The sequence below is a fragment of the Haliotis rufescens genome, unplaced genomic scaffold (genome assembly GCF_023055435.1).
Source record: "Haliotis rufescens isolate VD_foot unplaced genomic scaffold, xgHalRufe1.0.p SCAF_7, whole genome shotgun sequence".
In the NCBI taxonomy this organism is placed as follows: domain Eukaryota; kingdom Metazoa; phylum Mollusca; class Gastropoda; order Lepetellida; family Haliotidae; genus Haliotis; species Haliotis rufescens.
This window is the reverse complement of record NW_025964361.1, coordinates 21,842,777-21,867,760: the sequence shown is the minus strand read 5'-3', so window position 1 is coordinate 21,867,760 and position 24,984 is coordinate 21,842,777. Positions and strand designations below refer to the sequence as shown.

Below are 24,984 nucleotides of genomic sequence, written 5' to 3'. Positions count from 1 at the left end.
CAAAAGATGATCGCTTCGGGAACAAAAAAACTCCCGAAAAAAAAAGGACCATTTGTTGAGGTATAAAGAAGCAGTGGCATCTGTTTGTTTGACCGGGTAAATTTGTTTTAAATGAATACAAATGTCTGGGTTTACTTCTATTTTTTAAACCTCAAAGACATTTTTTCCATCCATTATTTTTTTTAACGCTTCTAATGCAAATTGTAACGTCCCTCAACGAATATAGATACACGACGTGTTCAGTGTATTATGTTTTAGTAGAATTAAATTCCATTATCTATTTACTTGTGAACGTATCAATGTTAACTACCTTTATGGAACGTTAAAATCGAGTACAAGTTTGAAAGGGGATTTGAAATTCGAGAGTTACTGACAAGTCGAGAAGTGATTTTCTGTTTAAATAGTTATTTAATAGTTTCTCCACACATCTAGATGGAATGAAGGGTGCAAAGGAAGGTCTTGTCGCAATGCACATATGTTGCATGGTAGAGGTGACCTATCGCCAGGTGTTCAGACGCGCCCACTTCACTGCGAGTTTGGCAGCCTCTACCGCTCCCCACAGCGAAAAAGTATCACATGCCTTTATGGATAATGTAGTGATGTGTTGCGCCATCGGGGAGGTATATTGTTCACAAGGTTGTATCAACACAAAATCGTTCATACTGATAAGATGAGATACTTATGGCTGGCTTTCTGACAAACTTAGTATCGAAAGTTTCTCTTTTCAAAGGTTTTGTGCACAAGAAACCAATTTTTTTCAAATGTACCTACAATGCGACCTCTTATGAAGTAGTTGTGAAGATTACGCCAAGTCGTGTCTAAGCTTTAAATCACAAATAGTACACTTTTTTTCTCAAAGTTAATACAAATGTTACGATTCGCGGAGATTCTGAGTCAGAATAGGTCCCAAGCAACCTATGCCGGTTGTAAAGGCGACCAAATGGAATCGGTGATGAAGCTCTGTGACTTGGTTGATTGTTTGTCATTGTGACCCGACAGCGTGGATCATTGCTCACATTATTAACATTTCCCAAACCACTTTTGCGTAACTTTTTTTTAACATCAGTACCAAATTATTCTTTCAAATCGTATCATTACAATCATCATATTTGTAACATGCCTCAGGGTCTTCAGTTTGAGGAGTTTCAGCCAGCACTTCATAACGTTTACCTAGGCTCATATTAATAGAGGAAATATATCAAATTTTCCATAAACGATTGCACTAAATCTGTGATTTATACATCAAGGAGGTAAAATTGGATTAATTTTACCATAAAAATCTTAAAAAATGACTTGTAACTTTTATCACCAAAAATGTGCATATTCTCCAGTTTACTAAATAAAATCTTCTTGGCCAGACTGATGCTTCTCTTGAATGGATAGACCAAGTTAGATTGTTACTAAAACAAACACCCAAATATTTGCTATAACTTTAGTTTTGCCACTATTAACAGTGAGTTTTCCATTTATCACAGAAACATTCTAATAAATCAATTTGTTCTTGCAGTTCACCAACTTTGCTTGAGAAAGTGATCAAATTATCTGCAAATATAAAAGAAAATGTTGAACCAACATCTGAATGTAATTGAATACCGTTTGCGTGACTGTTATGGATTCCTGATGCTAATTCATTTATGAAAAGGGAAATAATAACTGACTCAAAATACATCCTTGGCGCAGGCCAAATTTGCATTTAAAGATATCAGACATTTCACCCTTGCCTCGTACACAATTTTTAACATTAACATATGTACTACATGGTAATTTCAGTGATGGTAAACGTGACCTCACTTTGACCGTGGCACGTGTGTATGCGTGAATGCGTGAATATTAGTCCGATACATTAGAGCTTACGTATATATATATATATATATATATATATATATATATATATATATATATATATATATATATTTAGGTGTCCAACGGGAATGTCTACATGCAAGGATAGCAAAGGAGACCACGTATTCTTCAATTCACACTCAGCAATATTCCAGCTGTATGACGGCAGTATGTAAATAATCAAGATTGGCCCAGACAATCCAGTGATTGATACAGTGAACAACGCAATCGAGCGTCGGTCACCGAGCCTGACCCCCCGATCTACAGTAAACTACATTTGTACGTTTATAACGAACACGCTTATAACGATCTGACGGAAAAAACGAACTATTTCTTGGTCCCGTCCATTTGCTGTATATGCTTACAACGAACTACGGTTATAACACATTAAAATGTGTGGTCCCTTTGAGTTCGTTATAACCGTAGTTGATTTGCCCGCCTCCTACGACCGACATACACGCATACTCAGAGGTAGAAAGTAAAAATATTACTGTGATGACACACAGAGTTTCATGTACAGAGGATGCTTGCGCCATTATAAACCTATTCAATGAGTCAGAAGCAAGGTTAGTGCATCCTGGTATATTAATATTGATATTTGCATTTATACTGCGCATTTGTCGCCATCGATTGTTTGTGTAATATTTGGCATGTTGTCCCGCTGACATCCGAAATGAATTATGAAGCCTTCTTACATCGGACAGAATTGTTATTTTAATATTACAGACTCTATTAAAGGTATATATAATTATAATTATACACACGTGTAGGTTGCTGCTTAAGTGAACTGTCTACTGTAGCGCTCGTGGAAAGGATGAACTAACTTGACGACAATCTATTGCAACCAGAGACACAAATATGACGATTTGTTTTCTTAGAAACACAGAAGACGTCTATTGGAGGTACACAGTCGAAACTGATTTGTTTTACATTGACGAATACTTGTCATCAAACCAGTATTACTCCAGGGATCAAACCTTTCCAAGGATTGGTTGTAATCATATGTAAATATGCGGTAAACGTAAACATTTATTCAATAAAAAAACATTTGAGACCTTTTAGTCAGGTAAACCCTTCGTCGATCGTGCTATGTTTGATCACATAACCTTGACAGATATAATTCAATAACACCGCCAGGAATATTTTAAAACATGATTATTCATTTTTATCCGCTGTTGTTATCCAAGCTCTTTGTTCTCTTCTAAAATATGCGTATTTATCATATACCCACAGCATGATACATTGCAGCACGTTCTCATGAATATAATAAAATATGTGTTTTTCTAAACAAATAATTTCTTTGTCAACATTTGAGTTATGGCATCAGAAAACATTAGGCAGAAGCAACTTGATTTTGTGAACAGAAGGCATAAAACCAACAGCACACAATACCAAATTCAAACTTATTGCTATTTACATCAGTACATCGACTGAAATTTGGAATTCTATAATACCTCGTGAGGCAGTACAATGAGATTTGTATGTGAGAGTGGTTTTAATGTTTCTAATAATGGCGTTGCATCTGCTGTGCCATCTCGGCCATAACGCCAGCTGTCGAAATTTCCGATTAAGTTTCATAGTAATGAAGTATATGTCATTGTGATTCGTGAGTCTGAGAACGGATCCTTCTAATAATTTGCGAATTTTGAAATAAGTGCAGAAGTGGTTTGAGCTACATACTTAAAAGGGGCTCCCCCGATCTCCCCTCCATACACATACGTTAACAATGTCTACACGTAGCCGACGTGCAAATTATCACAAATATTGGTATGCTAAAACACAAACCAAAGCGTCCCTTGTCTCATAATTTTGACGCGTGTAGAGTCTAAACATGTCCAGGATTGTGAGAAAGACCCGTTTCCACCGTCATTATGTAAATACATAATTATGTTAATATTTCACCATGTTCGTTGTAAGACCCGGTGGTAACATGTGTGAAGCACGTGCCCGCGAATCTGATTACATATCTTATTTCAACATGTTATTCATATTTGACTTAATTCTCAATGGTATGTATTTTATATAAATATGTTTACATTCTAAATATGTAATGATTATTGGGATAATGCACTTTGACATGAACTTTGTCTCAAGAAAGTTTAAATTCTTAACATGTTTAGAATATGGAGATGTTGTTTTGGTGGTGTTTTGGCTGAGAGAAGATAACTAATTGTATGTGTTTAGACTGTAACTGTGTTTAGATAGAACACACCGAATGTTTATTCCGTTTACATTTTAAACACATTTCTATACAAGCTTAGATCTCATTAAATATGTCTTGTATGTGTTTACAATCTTAGCACATTTTTACAGTTTAAAACTGATAGAGTATATGTGTTATTATAATTATTTCCATCAATGTTTGTTTGTTTGGTGCTTAACGCACTCAGCAATTTTCCAGCTGTATGACGGCTGTCTGTAAATAATCGAGTCTGGACCAGACAATCCAGTGATTAACATCATGAACATCTATTTGCGCAGTTGGGATACGATGACATGCAAGTCAGCGAGCCTGACCACCCGATCCCGTTAGTCGCCTCTTACGACAAGCATAGTCGCCCCTTAAGACAAGAATGTGTTGCTGAAGACCTATTTTAACCCGGGTCTCTTTGTTACTTGATTTGATAGCATGGTGTGATCATGGAGACAATCAGTGAGAGGAGCATTTTTTTTATAGTCACGTTTACCGGAACATTGAAAATTGATGTAGAAATTATATTTTGAAATACCTATTTACCCCGTGACATGTACATGTAGTTGGTTAGCCTGATGAATGCTCAAATGTTGCGTGGTGGCATATAGGATGTAGTTTATCAGCCTGCAGAATGTTATTTGTTGGCTTGTAAGATGTAGCGTGATAGCCTGTATGATGTAGCGTGATAGCCTGTAGGATGTAGCATGATAGCCTGTAGGATGCAGCGTGTTGGCCTGTGGGATGAAGCGTGATGGCCTGTTGGATGTAGCATGATATCCTGTAGGATGCAGCGTGTTGGCCTGTGGGATGAAGTGTGTTGGCCTGTAGGATGTAGCGTGATAACCTGTAGGATGTAGCGTGATGGCCTGTTGGATGTAGCATGATAGCCTGTAGGATGCAGCGTGTTGGCCTGTGGGATGAAGTGTGTTGGCCTGTAGGATGCAGCGTGATAGCCTGTAGGATGTAGCGTGATGGCCTGTTGGATGTAGCGTGATGGCCTGCAGGACGTAGATTGATGGCCTGTAGGGTTCAGCGTGTTAGCCTGTAATGTATAGCGTGATAGCCTATAGTGTGTAGCGTGATCGCCTGTAGTGTGTAGCGTGACAGCCCGTAGTTTGCAGCGTGATCGCCTGTAGTATGTAGCGTGAAAGCCTGTAGTGTGTAGCGTAACAGCCCGTAGTTTGCAGCATGATCGCCTGTAGTATGTAGCGTGATAGCCAATAGTGTGTAGCGTGACCGCCTGTAGTATGTAGCGTGATAGCCTCTGATGTGTAGCGTGATAGCCATAGGGTTTATCGTGATAGCCAATAGGATGTAGCGTGATGGCCTGTAGAGTGTAGCGTGACAGCCTGTAGGGTGTAGCGTGATGGCCTGTAGTGTGTAGCGTGATGGCCTGTAGGAGGTAGCGTGATGGCCTATAGGATGTAGCGTGATAGCCTGTAGGATGTAGCTTGATATCTTGCAGGATGTAGCGTGACAGCCTGTTGGATGTAGCGTGACAGCCTGTAGAATGTAAGATGGCGGCCTGTATTGTGTAGCGTAATAGCCTGTAGTGAGTAGCGTGATGGCTTGTAGTGTGTAGAGTGATGGCCTATAGGACATAGCGTGATAGCCTGTATTGTGTAGCGTGATGTCCTGTAGTATGTAGCGTGATGGCTTGTAGTGTGTAGCGTGATGTCCTATAGGATGTAGCGTGTTAGCCTGTCGGTTGTACCGTGATAGCCTGTAGTGTGTAGCGTGATGGCTTGTAGGGTGTACCGTGATAGCCTGTCGGTTGTACCGTGATAGCCTGTAGTGTGTAGCGTGATGTCCTATAGAATGTAGCGTGATAGCTTGTAGGTAATAGCGTGATAGCCTGTGGGATGTAGCGTGATGGCCTGTAGGATGTTGCGTGACGGCCTGTAGTAAGTAGCGTGATGGCCTCTAGGATGTAGCGTGATAGCCTTTCGGATATAGTGTGATGGCATGTAGTGTGTAGCGTGATGGCCTATAGGATGTAGCATGATAGCCTGTAGGATGTAGCGTGACAGCTATTAGGATGTAGCAAGACAGCCCGTAGGATGTAGCGCGATGGCCTGTAGGATGTAGTGCGGTAGCCTGTAGGATGTAGCATGATAGCCTGTAGGATGTAGCGTGATGGCCTCTGGGATGTAGCGTGATGGCCTGTAGGATGTTGCATGACAGCCTGTAGGATGTAGCGTGATAGGCTGTAGGATGTAGCGTGATGCCCTCTAGGATGTAGCGTGATAGCCATTAGGATGTAGTGTGATAGCCTGTAGGGTGTAGCGTGATGGCCTGTAGGATGTAGCATGATAGCCTGTAGAATGTAGCGTGATGGCCTGTCGTGTGTAGCGTGATAGCCTGTAGGATGTAGCGTGATAGCCTGTAGGATGTAGTGTGATGGCCTGTAGTGTGTAGCGTGATGGCCTATAGGATGTAGCATGATAGCCTGTAGGATGTAGCCTGACAGCCTGTAGGATGTAGCATGATAGCTTTGAGGATATGGCGTGACAGCCTGTAGGATGTAGCGTGATAGCCTGTAGGATGTAGCGTGATGGCCTTTAGGATGTAGTGTGGTAGCCTGTAGGATGTAGCATGAAAGCCTGTAGTGTGTAGCGTGATGGCCTCTAGGATGTAGCGTGATAGCCTATAGGATGTAGCGTGATAGCCTGTAGGATATAGCGTGATAGCCTGTAGGTAGTAGCGTGACAGCCTGTAGGATGTAGCGTGACAGCCTGTAGGATATAACGTGACAGCCTGTAGGATGTAGCGTGACAGCCTGTAGGATGTACATGTAGCATGATGGCCCTGTAGTGTGTTGCGTGATGGCCTATAGGATGTAGCGTGATAGCCTGTAGGATGTAGCGTGACAGCCTGTAGGATGTAGTGTGGTAGCCTGTAGGATGTAGCATGAAAGCCTGTAGTGTGTAGCGTGATGGCCTCTAGGATGTAGCGTGATAGCCTGTAGGATGTAGTGTGGTGGCCAGTAGGATGTAACGTGATGGCCTGTAACGTGTAAGGTGATATCATGGGGGATGTAACTTGTTAGCCTGTAGGGTGTAGCGCGATAACCTTAGGATGTTGATTGTTAAACCGAAGGATGTAGCTGATGAGCCTGTGAGATTTAGCTTGAGAGCCTCGAAGATGTTGTGTGTTAGCCTGTAGCATGTAAGTGTTTGGCATGTACGATGTAACTTAGAAGAATGTAGCGTGTTAGGCTGTAGGAAGTAAATTGTTAGCCTCGAGCTGTAGGAATGATACTGAGTAGGAATTAGCATTCTATCCCATAGGTAATAGAATGTACGATGAATCATGTTTGCATGAAGGATGTTTTTTGTTATCCCCAATGATGAAGTTGTTCACCCAGTTGAAATTATCTTGTTTGTCAGAAGGCAGTGGCTTGTTAATCTTTGCATTTACATTTAAGACCAAATAGACCTATTTTGTTTCGTGTGAAACAGCTGGTACTAGATATAGTCCACATTTACGTTTGCATGTGATATTAATTACACGATAAACTTACTACAGGACAGTATTGCCTGTAGATTTGACGGCGACAAATTGAATATGAAGCTAAACGCACACGACAAAATCAAACGCGACCTCAGTTATTGTTAGCGAATATCATGAATAATGTGGCCTGGGTTGGGTCCATTGTCGCGGTAGGTACCTTTACTACTACTACTACTACTACTACTACCGCCACTACTACTACTACTGCTACCGCCACCACCATCACTACTACTACAACTGCTGCTTCTACTACTACCAATACAACTGCTACTACTACTACTACTACTACTACTACTACCGCCCCTACTACTACTACCGCCACCACCATCACTACCACTACAACTGCTGCTTCTACTACTACCAATACCACTGCTACTACTACCGCCACTACTACTACCACCACCACCATCACTAGTAATACTACTACAGCTGCTGCTTCTACTACTACCAATACCACTGCTACTACTACTACTACTACTACCGCCACTACTACTACTACTACTACTACAGTACTATCACCACTACTACTACTACTACTGCTACTGCTACCACTACTACTACTACCACTACTAATACTACAGCTGCTGCTTCTTCTACTACCAATACCACTGCTACTGCTACTACCTCTACTACTACTAATACTACTACTACTGTTACTACCACTGCTACTACTACAACTACAACCACTACTACTACTACAACTGCTGCTTCTACCACTACCAATACCATTGCTACTACCTCTACTGCTACTACCGCCACCGCCATCACTACTACTATAACAACTGCAGCTTCTACTGCTACCAATACCACTGCTACTACTACTACTTCTACCGCCACCACTACTACTACTACTACTGCTCCTACTACTACTACTGCTCCTACTACTAATACTACTGTACTACCACTACAACTGCTGCTTCTACTACTACTACTACTACCACCACCACCATCACTACTACTACTACTACCGCCACCATCACTACTACTACTACAACTGCTGTTTCTACTACTACCAATACCACTGCTACTACTACTACTACTACTACTACTACGGCCACTTCTTCTACTACCGCCACTACTACAACTACTACCGCCACCACCATCACTACTACTACTACAACTGCTGCTTCTACTACTACCAATACCACTGCTACTACTACTACTACAACTACCGACACTACTACTACTACTACCGACACCACCATTACTACCACTACAACTGCTGCTTCTACTACTACCAATACCACTGCTACTACTACCGCCACTACTACTACTACCACCACCATCACTACTACTACTACAGCTGCTGCTTCTACTACTACCAATACCCCTGCTACTACTACTACTACCGCCACTACTACTACTACTACTAGTACTACTACAGTACTATCACTACTAGTGCTACTACTACTACGGCTATTTTGCCCGCCATACGACTATTTCTGATACATTTTCTACGACTACTTTCACTATTACCAGCACAGCTACCACTATCACTTCTTCTGTTTCATCGCCTGCTACTGCAGCTATCTCCAATTACTGATGCTTCTGCTAATACTAGAGCTGCCTTATGCTGCTATAGCACTTTATTGCCGTTGGTACTACTACTACCCCTACTACTACTACTACTACTACTACTACTACTACTACTACTGCATGTAGTAGTAGTTGTTGTTGCTTCTATTATTATTATTATTATTAACAGATTAAAATTTAAAAAATGCAGCAAAGAGGGTTTGGGTGATCCTGGCACAGTCAGGCTGTTTAGGCTCTTCATCAGCTCAGGGCCCTTGCTCCCTCTACACGCAGTCCAGACAGCGAATGGGACTTCTCCCAGGAAGCGCTGCCTAGTTCAACCCACCCAAAACTTTTCGGAGAATGTGAAGACAACCCAACACTGCGGCCTTCTGCATTACCCAGATTGTCAGAAGGGCTGTATTCCTGGTAGCAAATCCGGGTACCCTCCCAATGTCAGTAAACAGATTGGGAGGTACCAAACCTAAGGCACCGAGAACAATGGGGAATCGGACAACTTGGTACTTGGGATGCAAGCCTGACATTTCGAAAGCGAGGTCCGCATATTTGCCATGTTTTTCCTCAATCCTGTCAATAACATTAGTGTCAAAGGGGACAGAAAGTTCAATGATATAAATGATTTCATTGGGTTTATCAAAAAGGAGAAGATCAGGTTTGGCCTGGATACGTCTGAGGCTGTAAATGGGCCTATTCCAAAGAATTTTGTAATTATCATTTTCCATGATGCCCTCGACATATTCCGGGTCGTACCATGGGTGGACCTCTGTGTCAAAACCACAAGCATGGCGAAGACGGTAATAAAATTATCGAGCTACACCATCATGTCCTTAAGATACTGTGTTTGTGCCAAAGCTGGACATCCTCTGACAATATGTTGGACAGTCTCATTAAATTCATTACATAATCTACATTTCATATTTACATTTTGATGCAAAATCACACATTGACGGTTTCGTGTGGGAAGTGACGGGTCCTGAGCAGCGAACAGAAGGCCTTCAGTTTCACTTTTCAGGTCAGACGACTTCATCCAAGTGAAGGACTCTGCAGAATTGCTGATCTTCTCAACCAATTGCACAAAAACTCGATGCAGTGGTCGTTCAGAAAGCCTCTCCTTGAAAAACTGAGTCTGGGCCGACTTGATATGGCACTTTGCTTGGTTGACACTCATTTCTGTACCTCCCGCAGTACAGAACCATCAACAAAATCAACACTGACATTGAGATTATGTCCCACGAAAAAGTGCACAAAACAATTCTATCATGAAAAGCCCCAATGTTCATCAAACCACGCCTTCCCATAACGATTGGTTAATATAAGCGATTTAGGGAAGAGCGAGGGTGGTGGGATCTATTGTCTGACATGATTCTTCGTGTGAGGGTGTCAATACCCTGATTTTCTTGTTTCGTCCAATCAACAACACCAAAAGAATATGAAAGGACGGGTACATCATAAGTATTTGTGGCTTTTACTGTGTTGCGAGCGTTCAGCTCTGAACTCCAGATTTTCTTCAGTCTATTATTATTATTATTATTATCATTATTATTATTATTTTACTACTACTACTACCACTTCTACTACTAATGTTGCTACCACTACCAATGCTATTACAGCTATCCCTCCAGCTACACCACCTATTTCCCCTTACGTCAACTTGTTCTACACTCATCAATCCAAAGCTGGAACGTCTAAAGTATGAGCTGCAATCTGCAAAACACTACGCCAGCTCCCCCAGTGTCCTCCTCCTCTGGTGACGCTGATGTATGTGACCCCGGGGACATTAAACAGCTCCTTTACATGTCCAAATTGCGTTCACATGGTTATGCCCTAAACATGGATGGTGACATCCTTTTTCTGTCAAGAACATCATATTTTCTTGTGGAAAAATGAGACAAATGATAATACTTCAATATTCATCCCATCGTGGACTTCAAAATTGGTTCTGTTGCATCAGAAATCAATATTACGTAGTGTTAAGACCGAAAAGAAAAGACGCGCTCGACAGATATTGTTAGATTGACTATCAGATATTAGATTCTAATACCACAGAAATTACAAGTCGCTGATATGCATTACACTCACTCATGACATATGATTACGAATGATTTGTATTACAGGGAGACGAGGTTTTGTTTGCGTTTGTGTGGAAAGGAGAAAGATGTTATTTCGAAATGTTAAAACCCAGAAGATGAGAGTGGAGATGTTTTGGACGGCAAAGACATTTTAAAGACGTATTTTGCAGGGGTGGGACTTTTTCATGTCCTCGTTATGTCATCTCGGACAGTACAGGACTTAATAACCTGATAGTTTGATATCGGATATACTGTGAGCTGATTAGACATGCTTACTACATAGCGGTTACCAACATCATTGTTAGAGGAACATGCATGTACATGGCTGTACGTGGTTGTACATGGTATATTTCCCTGCGAGGACGAATGTCCCGGCAATGCGGTATCCTTGATTAATGCGGCTGCTCCCAGTTATATTTTGTCCAATTATAAAAAGAACGTGTATAGCGCACAGATGGCGGCAGAGAGTAGATGGGTGGTGAACGCGCTCGGCACGGTCGACTCATGGGAGTTTTAACTGCCTCGGTTCAATTCTCCGCTGATCCACTGGCTATGTCGCTGTAAACAAGTATGGGCTCGGAATTCTTGGAAGCAGGGTATGGGTACACGGTGACAATGAGAATGTAGGAAGTTCAAGCGCCTAAGAGGCAACTGTGGTTGTATACTTCCCAGGGAGCTGTGAATGCTAACTGGAATGCACCACTGATTAGTCGAGCTGGATATCAATGTCATCCGCTTTTGAGAATACCTGGTGGAGCCTTGAGCTTTATAAACGACAATACTTTCAGTATTATTTATGCAAACTCGCCGTCGGAGCGCTGCTAGAAAATGCAAAACATGGCAAAACATCTCACTCCGTCATTGCTTTAGTGATCATTACCATCGGGCCAAAGAACTTGTTCTGTCATTTTCAAATGCATGCAAGAATAAGACACACATATTCCCGTAAAACTGCTTTACTTCAAGAAACATACTCAGTGATAGCGGGTTCGAATCCCAGATTCGACCTGATTTGATCTCTGGTCCAAAAAGTGGAGAACACCTTCCGTCTTCCAATCAGCTGACATTTCGTCATACAAGTATACGGCGTTTTTCAGTTGGGTCACGGTCACTTCCTATATCACCAGGAGGAACTGGGAACCTATTCTGAACCCAAGTGTTCCATTGTATTCCTACATTGCCCCCAGAAACTAATGCTGTTCGTTAGAGGCAATCACACGTAGGGTGTTGACTTCAATGCAGAGCTATTGTACCTATATATTTAACCATCATAGCTGTGCGTTCGGTTTCAAATTTAATTTAGTTCTTTTAAAACTGTTTGTTACTCAGGTCTACATTGTAAACACAGTGTGTTTATCTCCCCAATAAACAAACAAATTATCATTCATTCATGACTATTACCAGATTGTCTGAGCAATATGTAGGTATAAATGACATACCTGACAACCATGTTTTATTGTTTTAGCAAAATTACACCACATGAAGGCGGTCTGTAAATAGTCACGTCTGAACCAGTAAACATCGAGGTACAATGACGTGCAATCAGTCAACACACATTACTTTCCAACCAATCCACATTTCACTCGGGTCTTACATGCACGATGAGCTGAGGTGGAATAGGGTTAACATCTTACATGTACATGGCATATTGGGATATTCACACACACACCCAAACACGTGCATGCACATCGCTATTTATCTTCTACGCGACGTTAAGCCCCACCTCACCAACCCACAGTATACTGACCCACAGCTGAGCATTCTTTATTTTATCCCCTTAATACCGAGCTAATGTTACGTAGTTTGGTATTAGACAGCCAGGGATCAAACCACCTACCTTCCGCTCTCCTGGCGGACACTCCACCACACAACGGAGGCGGCCCAGAGATTAGTTTCAAGAGATTGTATTGATGAAGGTATTGACATGACATTGTGTATCATATTATGGTTCACAACTGCATCATTATTAAATATTGAGAGGAGCCTCCTGAGTCAGATGTTAATCTTCCCTTGATCAATACAAAAAGTTGTGCTTGTTGACATATACTTGACAACCGATTACAATGTTGGTGCAAAAAATCATTAGCTTTACTTTTTTTAAAGGAAATCAATCTATTTTAACGTAAATATTTCGATTTGTGATGTCTGTCTTTCTATAACACTAATGAACCGGTGGTAATTGATTTGTCATTAGCCCCGCTGTCCATGTCCTCTCAAAGGCGAGCGCCTGACAGGGTGCCTAATCAGAAAATGGAAAAACAAACTTCAAATACATATAGAAATAAAAAAAATGCGAAGTCTCTGTTCTTGTACGGTACTTTGATATAATACAATATTCCCACTGAAGAGGTAAAAGCATTGCAGCTGTGAAATATGGATCAACAAAAGTTGGATCACCAAGACTTTGATCACTTTGTCAACATTTCATTCATTATCGGAACTCACTTTGGAAAATACTAACATATGTCAGTCAGCGTATTCACGCGCTGGGGAACTACTCGTTATAACAGAGAATTCAATACATGATCAGAAACACCTCTTTATAGAACACGGAAGTTAATTCCAGATAGATCGCCCTTCAGATCCATTCCTGAAACAGGGCTCCAGAATGAAAGCCTAATATTTAGCCGTCACTCAAATCCAATCTAGAAAAAATAAACAACGTGTGGTCAATGGAGTTTTCAATCTTGCGATTTTCCACCCACTTCTTTATTCAAATCATTGCATTCTCATTCCCGCTGACGACCCGTCCATCGTGCATTTCGGAACTAAAGTAATTGAATTGTCCCCGAATTGAACACTTGGCTTCTTTAGAATTTTAAGATATTGATACCAGGATCCCCCCTTTTGTTGACAGCGACATATGGGAGAAGTCATACACATTTCACTCGACTCGCTTACAAAGAATGCGTTGACAGGTCCGTGATCACTCTCATCAGGAAGACATATTTATGCGCTGCGCAAATGTACATGGAAAAAAACGTACAATATTCTTCTTCGTGTTGTGTGTGAGTTATGATTTGAGTTATTTCGATCAAAGAGAGAACCTTTCTTGTTATATGTTCTTCCAGTGTGATAGCTTGTTGGGCGATTTGTATGCCGGCTTGGTACGAGTTGAAGTATGCGATGCTAGACATGTATGATTAGGGTTGGATGGTGTCATGCTTAGTTTCCACGTGCGCGTGCGTGTGTGTGTGCTCGTGCGTGTGCGCGTGTGAGAGTCATTAATAAACGTATAAGATGCTGGTCCTTTTCAGCTAGTAAGCAAGGTTTCTACGCCGCACTTAACAATATGGACATATTGTACCCAGTGCTTGCGTGCGTGTTTCTGTGTCAATCAGGTGGTTGTTGTGATTTGAAACCTCTAAATGACCAATAATAATCGAGCATTTTTCAAATGTAATGTAGGATCGTTGTTGAACGCCGCACACAGACTAGAAGGCATGTAAATAATCAAGCCTGGAACAGAGACAAACAAGTGATTGACACAATGAGCATCGAGACACACAATTGGGAACCCTCGGGGACTGAACCCATTGTGAATCGAACCCCGGAATTCTGGTGAGCCAATGATTTAACCACAAGACCACGCCAACACGCCAACACCCCTTATGTATTAGACAGTCTTCGCCAAGTCTTTATGATAAATGCAAAAAGACGACGATGTTGTAACTGATAGCTGCATGGTCGATATATGTAGGAATCGTTTTTCCCATATTAATATCAAAGCTTATTACTTATAACTGAATAGTTCAGATTTAATTAAATATGAAACAAACAACCCGTACTATTAGTTGAATGCGCAGAAGTTTGAAACTGGAGACTTAGCGTCAGCTTACCAACAAAATCGTGTGTTTATGCAAATAGCCGTTCTTATATCCCTTTGAAATACATAGCCTTTGGTTGTTTACAGGAAACGTAATTATGAGTGGAGAATTACAAAGCATCATGTGAAGATTAAAGCTGCCTTTTTTTAATAAGGGCTTACTGAATCACATATCTGATGTCTAATAAACGTCATAGGAAGTGTATTTTCAACAGTTAAAGTAAGTCTGAAAACCATTTTGTAATGTGCCTACATATCGGTCACACCACCACCCTCCTCCACCCCTGAGAGAGGATTTTTAATATGTTGGATCCCTCTCCTTTAAAAATGCTGTATCCGCCCTTCAACGTTGATCGGATGGCTGCTGTGGATTGGTGAAAGCGTATCTCTAATATGATCTGGTGGTTTAGGGGGGGACCAGAAACCTATGATTGTGGGTTCGAATCCCGGTTCGCGCCGATTGTGTTTCTAGGTTTGTCAGCACCATACCCGTGCTCGTGGGTTTCACCGAAGTGTTAAACGTCCGAGACCTGCATCACTTCGGACTTTCCCATTAAGCTGACACGCCGTGATATAAAAGCGGCGTTAACCCTACTCACACACTCACTCACCCACTCACTCTTGTAGTTTACTGAAATACTCGTGCTCGTTGGTTTCACAAAAGTAGTAAACGTCTGAGACATGCATCACGTCGGGCTTTCCTCCCATATAAAAGGCACACTATGTTTAAACTGAAATATTGTTCAAAGCGGCGTTTATCCCACTCTCTGAACCAGCTCGTGTTTTGCTTCCCTCCCATCATAAGGTGACGGGCGTGAAATACAGTTCAAGGTGGAAGCCAGGTTCCCTCAAAACAAATACTTGTTTCATGTGTTCATATGATGCTTGGCTTCAACATTCCTCTCTGTTTCATAGTGAAACAGGCGCAACAGTTTGCCCACGGAATGTCTTCGAAATAAACATCAATCGAGATATCCTTACTTGAGACAACGAGAGTTGTTTGCAAATAGCACTTGTTTGCTCAATAAACCGGTGGACCAGTATACATGTGTACATTAACGTTATACCGAATGGGACCCGTGAAGATACGGGGTAGAATAGGTCTTCAGCAACCCATACTTGCCAAAGAGGCGACTAACAGGATCGGATGGTCAGGCTCGATGACTTGGTTGATGCATGTCATCGATCCCAATTGCGTGGATTGATGATCATGATATCAACCACTGGATTATCTGGTCCAGACTCGATTACTTACAGACCGCCGTCACATAGCTGGAATATTGCTGAGTGCGGCGTAAAACAACAAACCAATCAATCAATTATAACGAATGTGACTCTCAACTGCCTTCTCGTAGCCTTACATTCATATTTAACAGCACATATTGGTTGCGTTTATTACAATATCATTATGAACTATAAAAGCATCAAAATGAACACAAATTCAATTATCATTGATCTGTATTTTTACATATTCTGTTCATTCAGTTGAGTATCAAGTGCTAACAAGCCAATTGCCTCCAATGAAACACATGGACACTTGAAGCTCTAGCTATCAAATATGAAGCAAGCTTTTAAAATCTTCTTCATAACTATTTCTCCAGATCCGTAATGTTTGACGTTAATTTGCCTCCTAAGTGCTCGGTCATATTTTATTACCTCTCGTCATTGTCATGAAATAAATGGAGAAGGTGATTATGCAACGGTTTAAATATGTTCGTTAAAAAATGCAAAAAGATACTTAGGAATGGAAGCTTGATTTCAACACATGAAATGCCTTTATTTGAAATCAATAAATGTGATAGCATGGAAGCATAAAGAAGCTGAAACGAGTTAATATTGTAACTAACAAGGACCAACGTGACTCAGAGATCTTTGAGAATGGATGCAGCATTTCCGATTCAAGTTTGCCGAGTTTCGCACTGGGATAACAAAGAAGTAAGGCTTTTCACAGGTGACAAACCAGCTCCGGGATCAGTCTCATTCCTTCTCTATTCCTTGTAGCCGAATAGCTGTGTAATGATTTTTCTCACCTGTTAATGCTCGGCGTTGTGACGAAAGTGCTTTCGCTATAGATTTCTCCATCAAGACCATTGTTAAATCTTAACAAAGCTGTCCTCGTGGTTCTCGTGAGCTGCTAGAGTTCAGCAGGAAGATATACCAGGAAAACATGTCGATACCTGCAATACTTGTACAGTAGCACCCAATTAATGGTATTAAAAATTGTAAGTGTGTCTTTTTGTGTTCTTTTAAGAAACGTGGCAGAGCGGATAGAACAAAAGTATCATTGAGCAATACACTGAATCTGTTGATGGTATCGCATACCACAAAGGGTTTGCTGTACGGCATTTGATGTTTCCGTAGATCAAAGTACTTTGAGAACATGAGGGTTGCAATTTCATTTACAAAATGGAAGTTTCAATTCGTTCTTTTCTCAGAAAGTCATTTAGATACACTTTTACATAAAACGTTAACCAGATCAAAGTAATTCAACGTGACTTCAATTCAAGATGTAGGATCAATCGATAGATTCAATTAAAATTTCATTAAATTAGTGTAATGAAAATCATTGGAATTCTGTAAAATCACAATATCTGCTCAGAAATTCATATTTTAGTCGATTGATGACATAGATGTTGACGGATATCTGAATTTCATGAAAGGTACATTAATATGTATGATTCATTCTCGTTGTCTGCCATTAATTCACATTTCCCCTTAGTATTCGTCTTCCAGTGTCCTCATGTCAGACAAACGGACTCAGTGGACAGGGAATGAACGGAGAATTTCCATATATTTGAAACTGTATAAATGATGTAGGTTATTACACCTGAATAATTTCATACCGCGGACCGACCTCAACAGTGTCTATTTGTCGAGGTTGTTCATTTCAATACTGGCAAATGAAATGAACAACGGTATCGTTTGTGTGCAGACGCGTGTCAGTCATTGACGAACAATCGTTGGCCGGAGGGTGATTTATGGCTATGCTTATTTCATTGAAATTGGATACCAAAAAGGCAAATAATAACACTTTATTAAAACGAAGAGTTGATCACGTGGCACTATTTTCTGACTTTTCGATTCGATGATTGCGTCGATATGTCTCAAGTGAAAAGATCCATGACTTCGGGTCGAGTATCTAATCTTTAAAAGAAACTGTAATTTTTGTCTCTTTACTGCAATTCATTTCAGTTAATTGAAATCAATTACATAACAAAGGTGCATATTTCACGTCAATGATCAGGTGAAGTTGTCATTAATGTTTGACAGCGGATTATTGGCCAGAATAAAGCAGACTTGGCGGTGCCGACTTAATCGGCCACTGGAAGTCGTTATAAGCAGGCAAAGTGCTTTTTGTTAATTATGCAAGATATTTAAGAGAACATGATATAATCTAAACCAATGGACATCTTGGGAAGCAATTTATTCCGGTAAATTGAAAGGTATAATTTCATTCAAATAAGTAGATGTTCCGGGAAGGAATGCTGTGTTAATTGACTGATAAAATTTGTAAAGTTTCCTCTAAATCAAAATTTGAAAAATTATTCTATAACACCCCCTCAACGACATAGACATATCATATACGACAAATATCACATGCAGTATATATAATTTTTATATTTATTGGATACAAATAAGACAAGATCTTGAAGCTATCGCCTTTCTCTGAAATTGACATCAGGTTGTTAATGGCTGTCAATCAAGTGACGTAGTTGCGTGATCAAATAATTGAAATCTTTTCGCTGAAATACACATCGTTTATAATGTCTTCAATTAATAAGTTTAAGTTTATTGAACAAATTACATGTGGTGAGACTTTGAAATTGTTTTTCACGCAACAGATGTTTTTACAAATGATATACTGTTTTGTAATGTTGTTATTTACCGCGGATACTGTATCAACGATCTATGCGTGCACGTTTTGTGTACAAAAAAAAAACAGGAATGCTTATTCAAAAAACTGGTTTGTTTTGCGAGAAACATTCAATCAAAATGTTCTACTGAAAACTATAGCCCTGGTGTCGTGTCCAAAAAAACCTGGAATTCCATTGTTTGTTTGTTGTTTAACGACGCACTCAGCAAAATTAAGCTAAATGACGGCGGTCTGTAAACAATCGAGTCCGGACCAGACAATCCAGTGATTGACATCATGAACATCGATCCACGCAATTAGTATCGATGACATGCATCAACAAATTCAGAGAACCTGACCACCCAACCTGGTTAGTCGCGTCTTTCGACAAGTATATATGCCTTTTATGGCAAGCATGGGTTGCTGAAGACCTATTCTTCCCCGGATCTTCATGGGTTTGGAATTCCATTGTGACGTATTTGGGTCACGGGTTACTTTGGCGCTTCCAGCCTTTGGGTGTAGCTACATGTGACCAGTCAAGCGAGTATTTGAGTGAGTGAGTTTGGTTTAAGGCCAAATATTTCAGTTACATCAGGACGTGTCAGTTTCATGAGTATGAAAAAAATATGAAAAAATAGTTTGCAGACAGACCAGGGACAATATCGGGGCAAACCTTTTTTGGACCTCACAACCGTCGACCCGTGCACGGCTAAGGACATCGAGCCACGGAGACCCTCTCGGCATAACACCATCGAAGAAAACATCATTGGAATTGGTATGGGTTTAGCAGATATATACAGTACTATATGCTACGCGTAGATTTGATAGCTGTAAACTCCATTTAAAGTAGAAAAAATACTTTAAATAAGCGACATAATAATGAATGTAACTGTAAATAATTGTTGAATGCACGGACGAAGGATAAGTTGTATCACAGAAATCACAAAAAAACACCCCACCCCCACCCTCAAACCAACCACCCATCCACCTTCACCCAGCACGTAACAAGTGCAGCATTAAACATTTGGGATACACTTTCTATGTAAGGAGTCACCACCGTATTAATCGCTGATTCGTCCATGAAGCGGGGACCATTATCATCAACTCCTTTTTCACCAATCGGCTCTGCCAAATAACTCAAATCTCGGTCTGATATAACAGCCGTATTTAATCTGTTTTATCTCCAAATGGCATCGACAATATAAGACGCAATGTATGGAAGAATGCGAAACTGTTATTTAATGCAGTGATAATGACTGAACAGCGTTCAGTATCCTCCAATGTGTACGTGTGTATTGATATGGCTTATATGCGTGGAGTTAAAGTAGATCCACCCATTAAGCTTCATAGGCACACGGCAATAAACCCTTTGTACCGACGGCAAATGAACTTACTCCAAGTCTCTTAATAAGATTTGTGCGTTTAAGTGTTATTTAGAATATCGATTATCGCTAACATCTAAGTTCTGCCGTTAGATATATCGTAGACTAGCATTATTTTGGGTGATTAGAAGCGACGGATAGATTCCCAGGGGGTTACAAATCAGATAAATGCTTGTCTAAAAAATAGTAGACTTGTTTACTTTTTTATCTTACACAGATGCGCGAGGCATTCTGTCAAAAACATTGCGTTACGGAAACGTGACAGCCAGGATACATCTACATATAGAGGGTTTTTTTTCTACAAAAAAATCCTTTGATGTGTATTGTATTTTATGCGTATTAAACACTTGATAGGCCAGACTACCTTATCAAGCCTTGCTAAAAACAAACCGTTAAAAACAAAAGTTTTCTGGTGATATGTTTTATGTTTTCTTTGGTGTACAATGCAGGCATGGTTCCTGTGGGGAGACAGCAGGGACGTCTCACGGTACTAGCTGATGTACTCATTCGTGTTGCCATGTGCAGAACAAAGCAGAACACTGCGAATAGACAAAGACGGAAAGGAAAGTAGAAATGACGTTGCATTCGCAAACTGAAAATCATTTGCAGAATTTATGGATGCCATCTTCTTTATTAAGAGGAACATAACGTTTCGGAGTATATTCTTACTCTTTCATCAGGTGACCCGTGAAGATCCGGGTTAGAATAGGTCTTCAGCAACCCATGCTTGCCGTAAAAGGCGACTATGCTTGTCGTAAAAGGCGACTAACGGGATCGGATGGTCAGGCTCGCTGACTTGTTTGTTACACGGCTTCGAACCCAAATGCGTAGATCGATGCTCACGTTATTAATCACACGATTATTTACAGACCGCCTTCATATAACTGGAATATTGCTGAGTGCGGCGTAAAACAACAGACAAACAAACCTTCATCAGGTAAGTAAATGATAGGAATGAATTATTCACCTGATGAAGGAGTAAGTTCTCTTCCTCATATGTATCACTTCTATACGCCTTTCAAAGACTTGATTTGTAGGCTATTATGACGTCTAATATTATGACGTCTAATAGTGTGACGTCACTTACTCGCAACGTCAATGAAATATAGAATGTGACGGTAGAAGTCGACAGATTGTGTCCAAACTTTGAGAAACTTTTACTGAAATCAATTGCTGATGTAATCCACATCATCGTCATTGAAAAGTGAAATTACTTAAAAGTTGGGCACGAATTTGTGTGAAGGGAAATTACTCTGACACTAACTTGCGTTGCCATCTTCCATAGTGCACACTGCATGCGTCCGATTTCCAAGGTGAACACTTGTTGACCAAGGTATCACACAAGCTAACCTTTGTTGACCAAGGTATCACACAAGCTAACCTTTGTTGACCAATGTTTAACACATGTTAACTGATTGACGTCATACTTCGGTTGACCAGAGTTGCCATGACATACTGAAGCCCTTGGATGCGGTACTCCTCCAAGTGTCGCATCATTAAAGTTAATTGGTTTCATTTATTGCTTTAGTCATGAATGAAATCATTTAATGAATATAATTAACTAGGTATTGATAGCATAGATGTATTCTGATATTCTTCAGGGAAGTTAACTTTCGATTGTTTTTAAAAAATAATTTGGCATCAATTAAGCGACCTGGTTTTGCAGCTCTATTTGATGTCCTCCCCGTTATTGCGTTTTTTATACCTCAGGCTGCATTATATGTATTTCGGGTAAATTAACCTTGATTACCACTGATTAACTCAGGCTGCATTATATGTATTTCGGGTAAATTAACCTTGATCAACACTGATTAACTCAGGCCGAATCTAGCGGACCCTTCTTGCAGAAACTGTGGTGGCCTCGGTTCACCATACAGTTTCTTCGTGTCCAAGATTTAGAGGGTGCGGGCGGAAGAAAATAAGAACTGCCCTCAGCTAAGAATACAACTAAGTAATTGTCTGTTGCAGTGCACGCCTTGGTTGCTATTGTGCTATATTCGGAGTACACGCCGTCATCTCGTCCCCGAACAAACCCGGCCACGCTCCTCCCCCAACAAACCCGGCCACTCTCCTCCCCCAACAAACCCGGCCGCTCTCCTCCACCAACCAACCTGGCCAATCTCCTCCCCCAACAAACCCGGCCGCTCTCCTCCACCAACCAACCCGGCCACTCTCCTCCCCCAACATACCCGGCCGCTCTCCTCCACCAACCAACCCGGCCACTCTCCTCCCCCAACAAACCCGGCCGCTCTCCTCCACCAACCAACCCGGCCACGCTCCTCCCCCAACAAACCCGGCCACTCTCCTCCCCCAACAAACCCGGCCGCTCTCCTCCACCAACCAACCAGGCCACTCTCCTCCCCCAACAAACCCGGCCGCTCTCCTCCACCAACCAACCCGGCCACTCTCCTCACCCAACAAACCCGGCCACTCTCCTCCCCCAACAAACCCGGCCACTCTCCTCCCCCAACAAACCCGGCCACTCTCCTCTCCCACCAAACCCGGCCACTCTCCTCCCCAACAAACCCGGCCACTCTCCTCCCCCAGCAAACCTGGCCGCTCTTCTCCCCCAACAAACCCGGCCGCTCTCCTCCCCCAACAAACCCGGCCACTCTCCTCCCCCAACAAACCCGGCCTCTCTCCTCCCCCAACAAACCCGGCCGCTCACGTCACCAAGCAAATCCGGCCACTCTCCTCCCCCAACAAACCTGGCCACTCTCCTCCCCCTACAAACCCGGCCACTCTCCTCCCCCAACAAACCTGGCCTCTCTCCTCCCCCAACAAACCCGGCCACTCTCCTCCCCCAGCAAACCTGGCCACTCTCCTCCCCCAGCAAACCCGGCCACTCTCCTCCCCCAGCAAACCCGGCCTCTCTCCTCCCCCAACAAACCTGGCCTCTCTCCTCCCCCAACAAACCTGGCCTCTCTCCTCCCCCAACAAACCCGGCCACTCTCCTCCCCCAACAAACCCGGCCACTCTCCTCCCCCAACAAACCCGGCCACTCTCCTCCCCCAACAAACCCGGCCACTCTCCTCCCCCAGCAAACCTGGCCACTCTCCTCCCCCAACAAACCTGGCCTCTCTCCTCCCCCTACAAACCCGGCCACTCTCCTCCCCCAACAAACCCGGCCTCTCTCCTCCCCCAACAAACCCGGCCACTCTCCTCCCCCAACAAACCCGGCCACTCTCCTCCCCCAACAAACCCGGCCACTCTCCTCCCCCAACAAACCCGGCCACTCTCCTCCCCCAACAAACCCGGCCACTCTCCTCCCCCAACAAACCCGGCCACTCTCCTCTCCCACCAAACCCGGCAAATCCGCTCTATTGCTGACTGCGCCTTAACACAACATTCACTCGCTCATTCCAGGTAAAACCAGCCAACCAAACGAAACCATGTCATTAATTTAAAAAAACACAAGAGACATTTGAAGTTTCTTTGGAGCCCGGTGTACTTTAACCAGCATTTCAAGCTCAACTTGACCGAACTGTCTGCATTTCATGCATATCAGACAAGAAACAGCCGCCATTGTGATTTCGAGACTCGTCGGAGTGTAAAGCCGGTTTTGTTTCACTGGGCGGAATGTGAATTCCTCTCATTTTCGCCAACATTCACCCAACCTGATGAATGTTTGATAAATTTTATCTAACATCCCATCACCCTTTCCTCATTCTACTAATTGTAATTCTCCAACTTTACCGGCAAATCCTGACTATTACGGCGAGAGAGCTAGGTTAACCAGAAGCATAGTGACACCAACCGAAAACACCTCATTCCAGTATCACCCAACAACACCAGATGCACATTTATATTCCAATCACACCACAACTCGTTATAGGCGGGTTTCGCTACGTCTTTTTCATTACCCGGTCTGGGTTAGGGATTACCCCAATAGGTAATAAAATTGCTTTCAGTCCCCAAATGGGCCATTGCTATTACAACTCACTTTTGTTTGGTATTATTGGACATCACCACGTGGTCAGCCGAGCAGATGGGATCCGTGCAAGGGAGTCATCATTCTATCTTTTCATCAAACTGTTGAGCGTTTCCGTATTGCTAGACTTAATACAAGTCGTGATGTTTATTGATGTTAAGAGTGTCTTTTTCTGTGGACTAATTCTGCATAGTTTGGCCTGCTACAGACGGGATCCAAGCTCATGGGGACTGATTCTTTAACACTGCGCTGTTTGACGTTGAAAATGAGGTGACGTGAAATGGGGTTTAACGTCATGGTCAAGATTATTGCACTTGTATAGCGACGTGTGTGTGTATGAGTGAGTGTGTGTGTGTGCATGTGTGCGTGTGTGTCCGCTTGGTCTAATAAAGGTTTTAGTAGTAATAATGATGATGATGATGATGATGATGATGATGATGATAATAGAAACAGCTTGATTTATTTGCAAATTTGTGATAATTCCTTTTACAAAAACACATTAGTTCCCATACTTCACACATGAACACGTTTGTAATATTTCGAAATAAGATATTCACTTTTATTATTATTAACTTGTATAAAAGTAATACAACCTGTTCTTGTGTGCTTGTGAATGTTTGGGGCATGAGTAGCCACTGGGTGATTGGACATTAGGCGCAGTATAAATTATTTTTATTTTTATTATATTTCTGCAAAGTTCAAGGCATCCACACACCCAAATATTTAGCAGGTAAGCATTTTTGTATTTACGTTTGGCCATTTCTAGAAGAAAACCGATACATATAACATTATATTTCGAATTTGTGATGAAGAGCAAATTCCCGTTTATCTGCACGAC

The 24,984-nt window shown here is 41.8% G+C and overlaps 2 protein-coding genes across 3 annotated transcripts in view; both read left to right on the top strand.

Annotated features, from left to right (window-relative positions):
• Window positions 1-24,984, top strand: part of LOC124139842 (protocadherin-9-like) — a 133,982-nt gene that overhangs the window by 9,518 nt on the left and 99,480 nt on the right. The window lies entirely within an intron of this gene.
• On the top strand, window positions 11,609-23,556 carry LOC124139860 (basic proline-rich protein-like). The gene is made up of 2 exons (XM_048388128.1): window positions 11,609-11,621; window positions 22,184-23,556. The coding sequence occupies exons 1-2, from the start codon at window positions 11,609-11,611 to the stop codon at window positions 23,554-23,556; spliced, it is 1,386 nt and encodes a 461-aa protein (XP_048244085.1).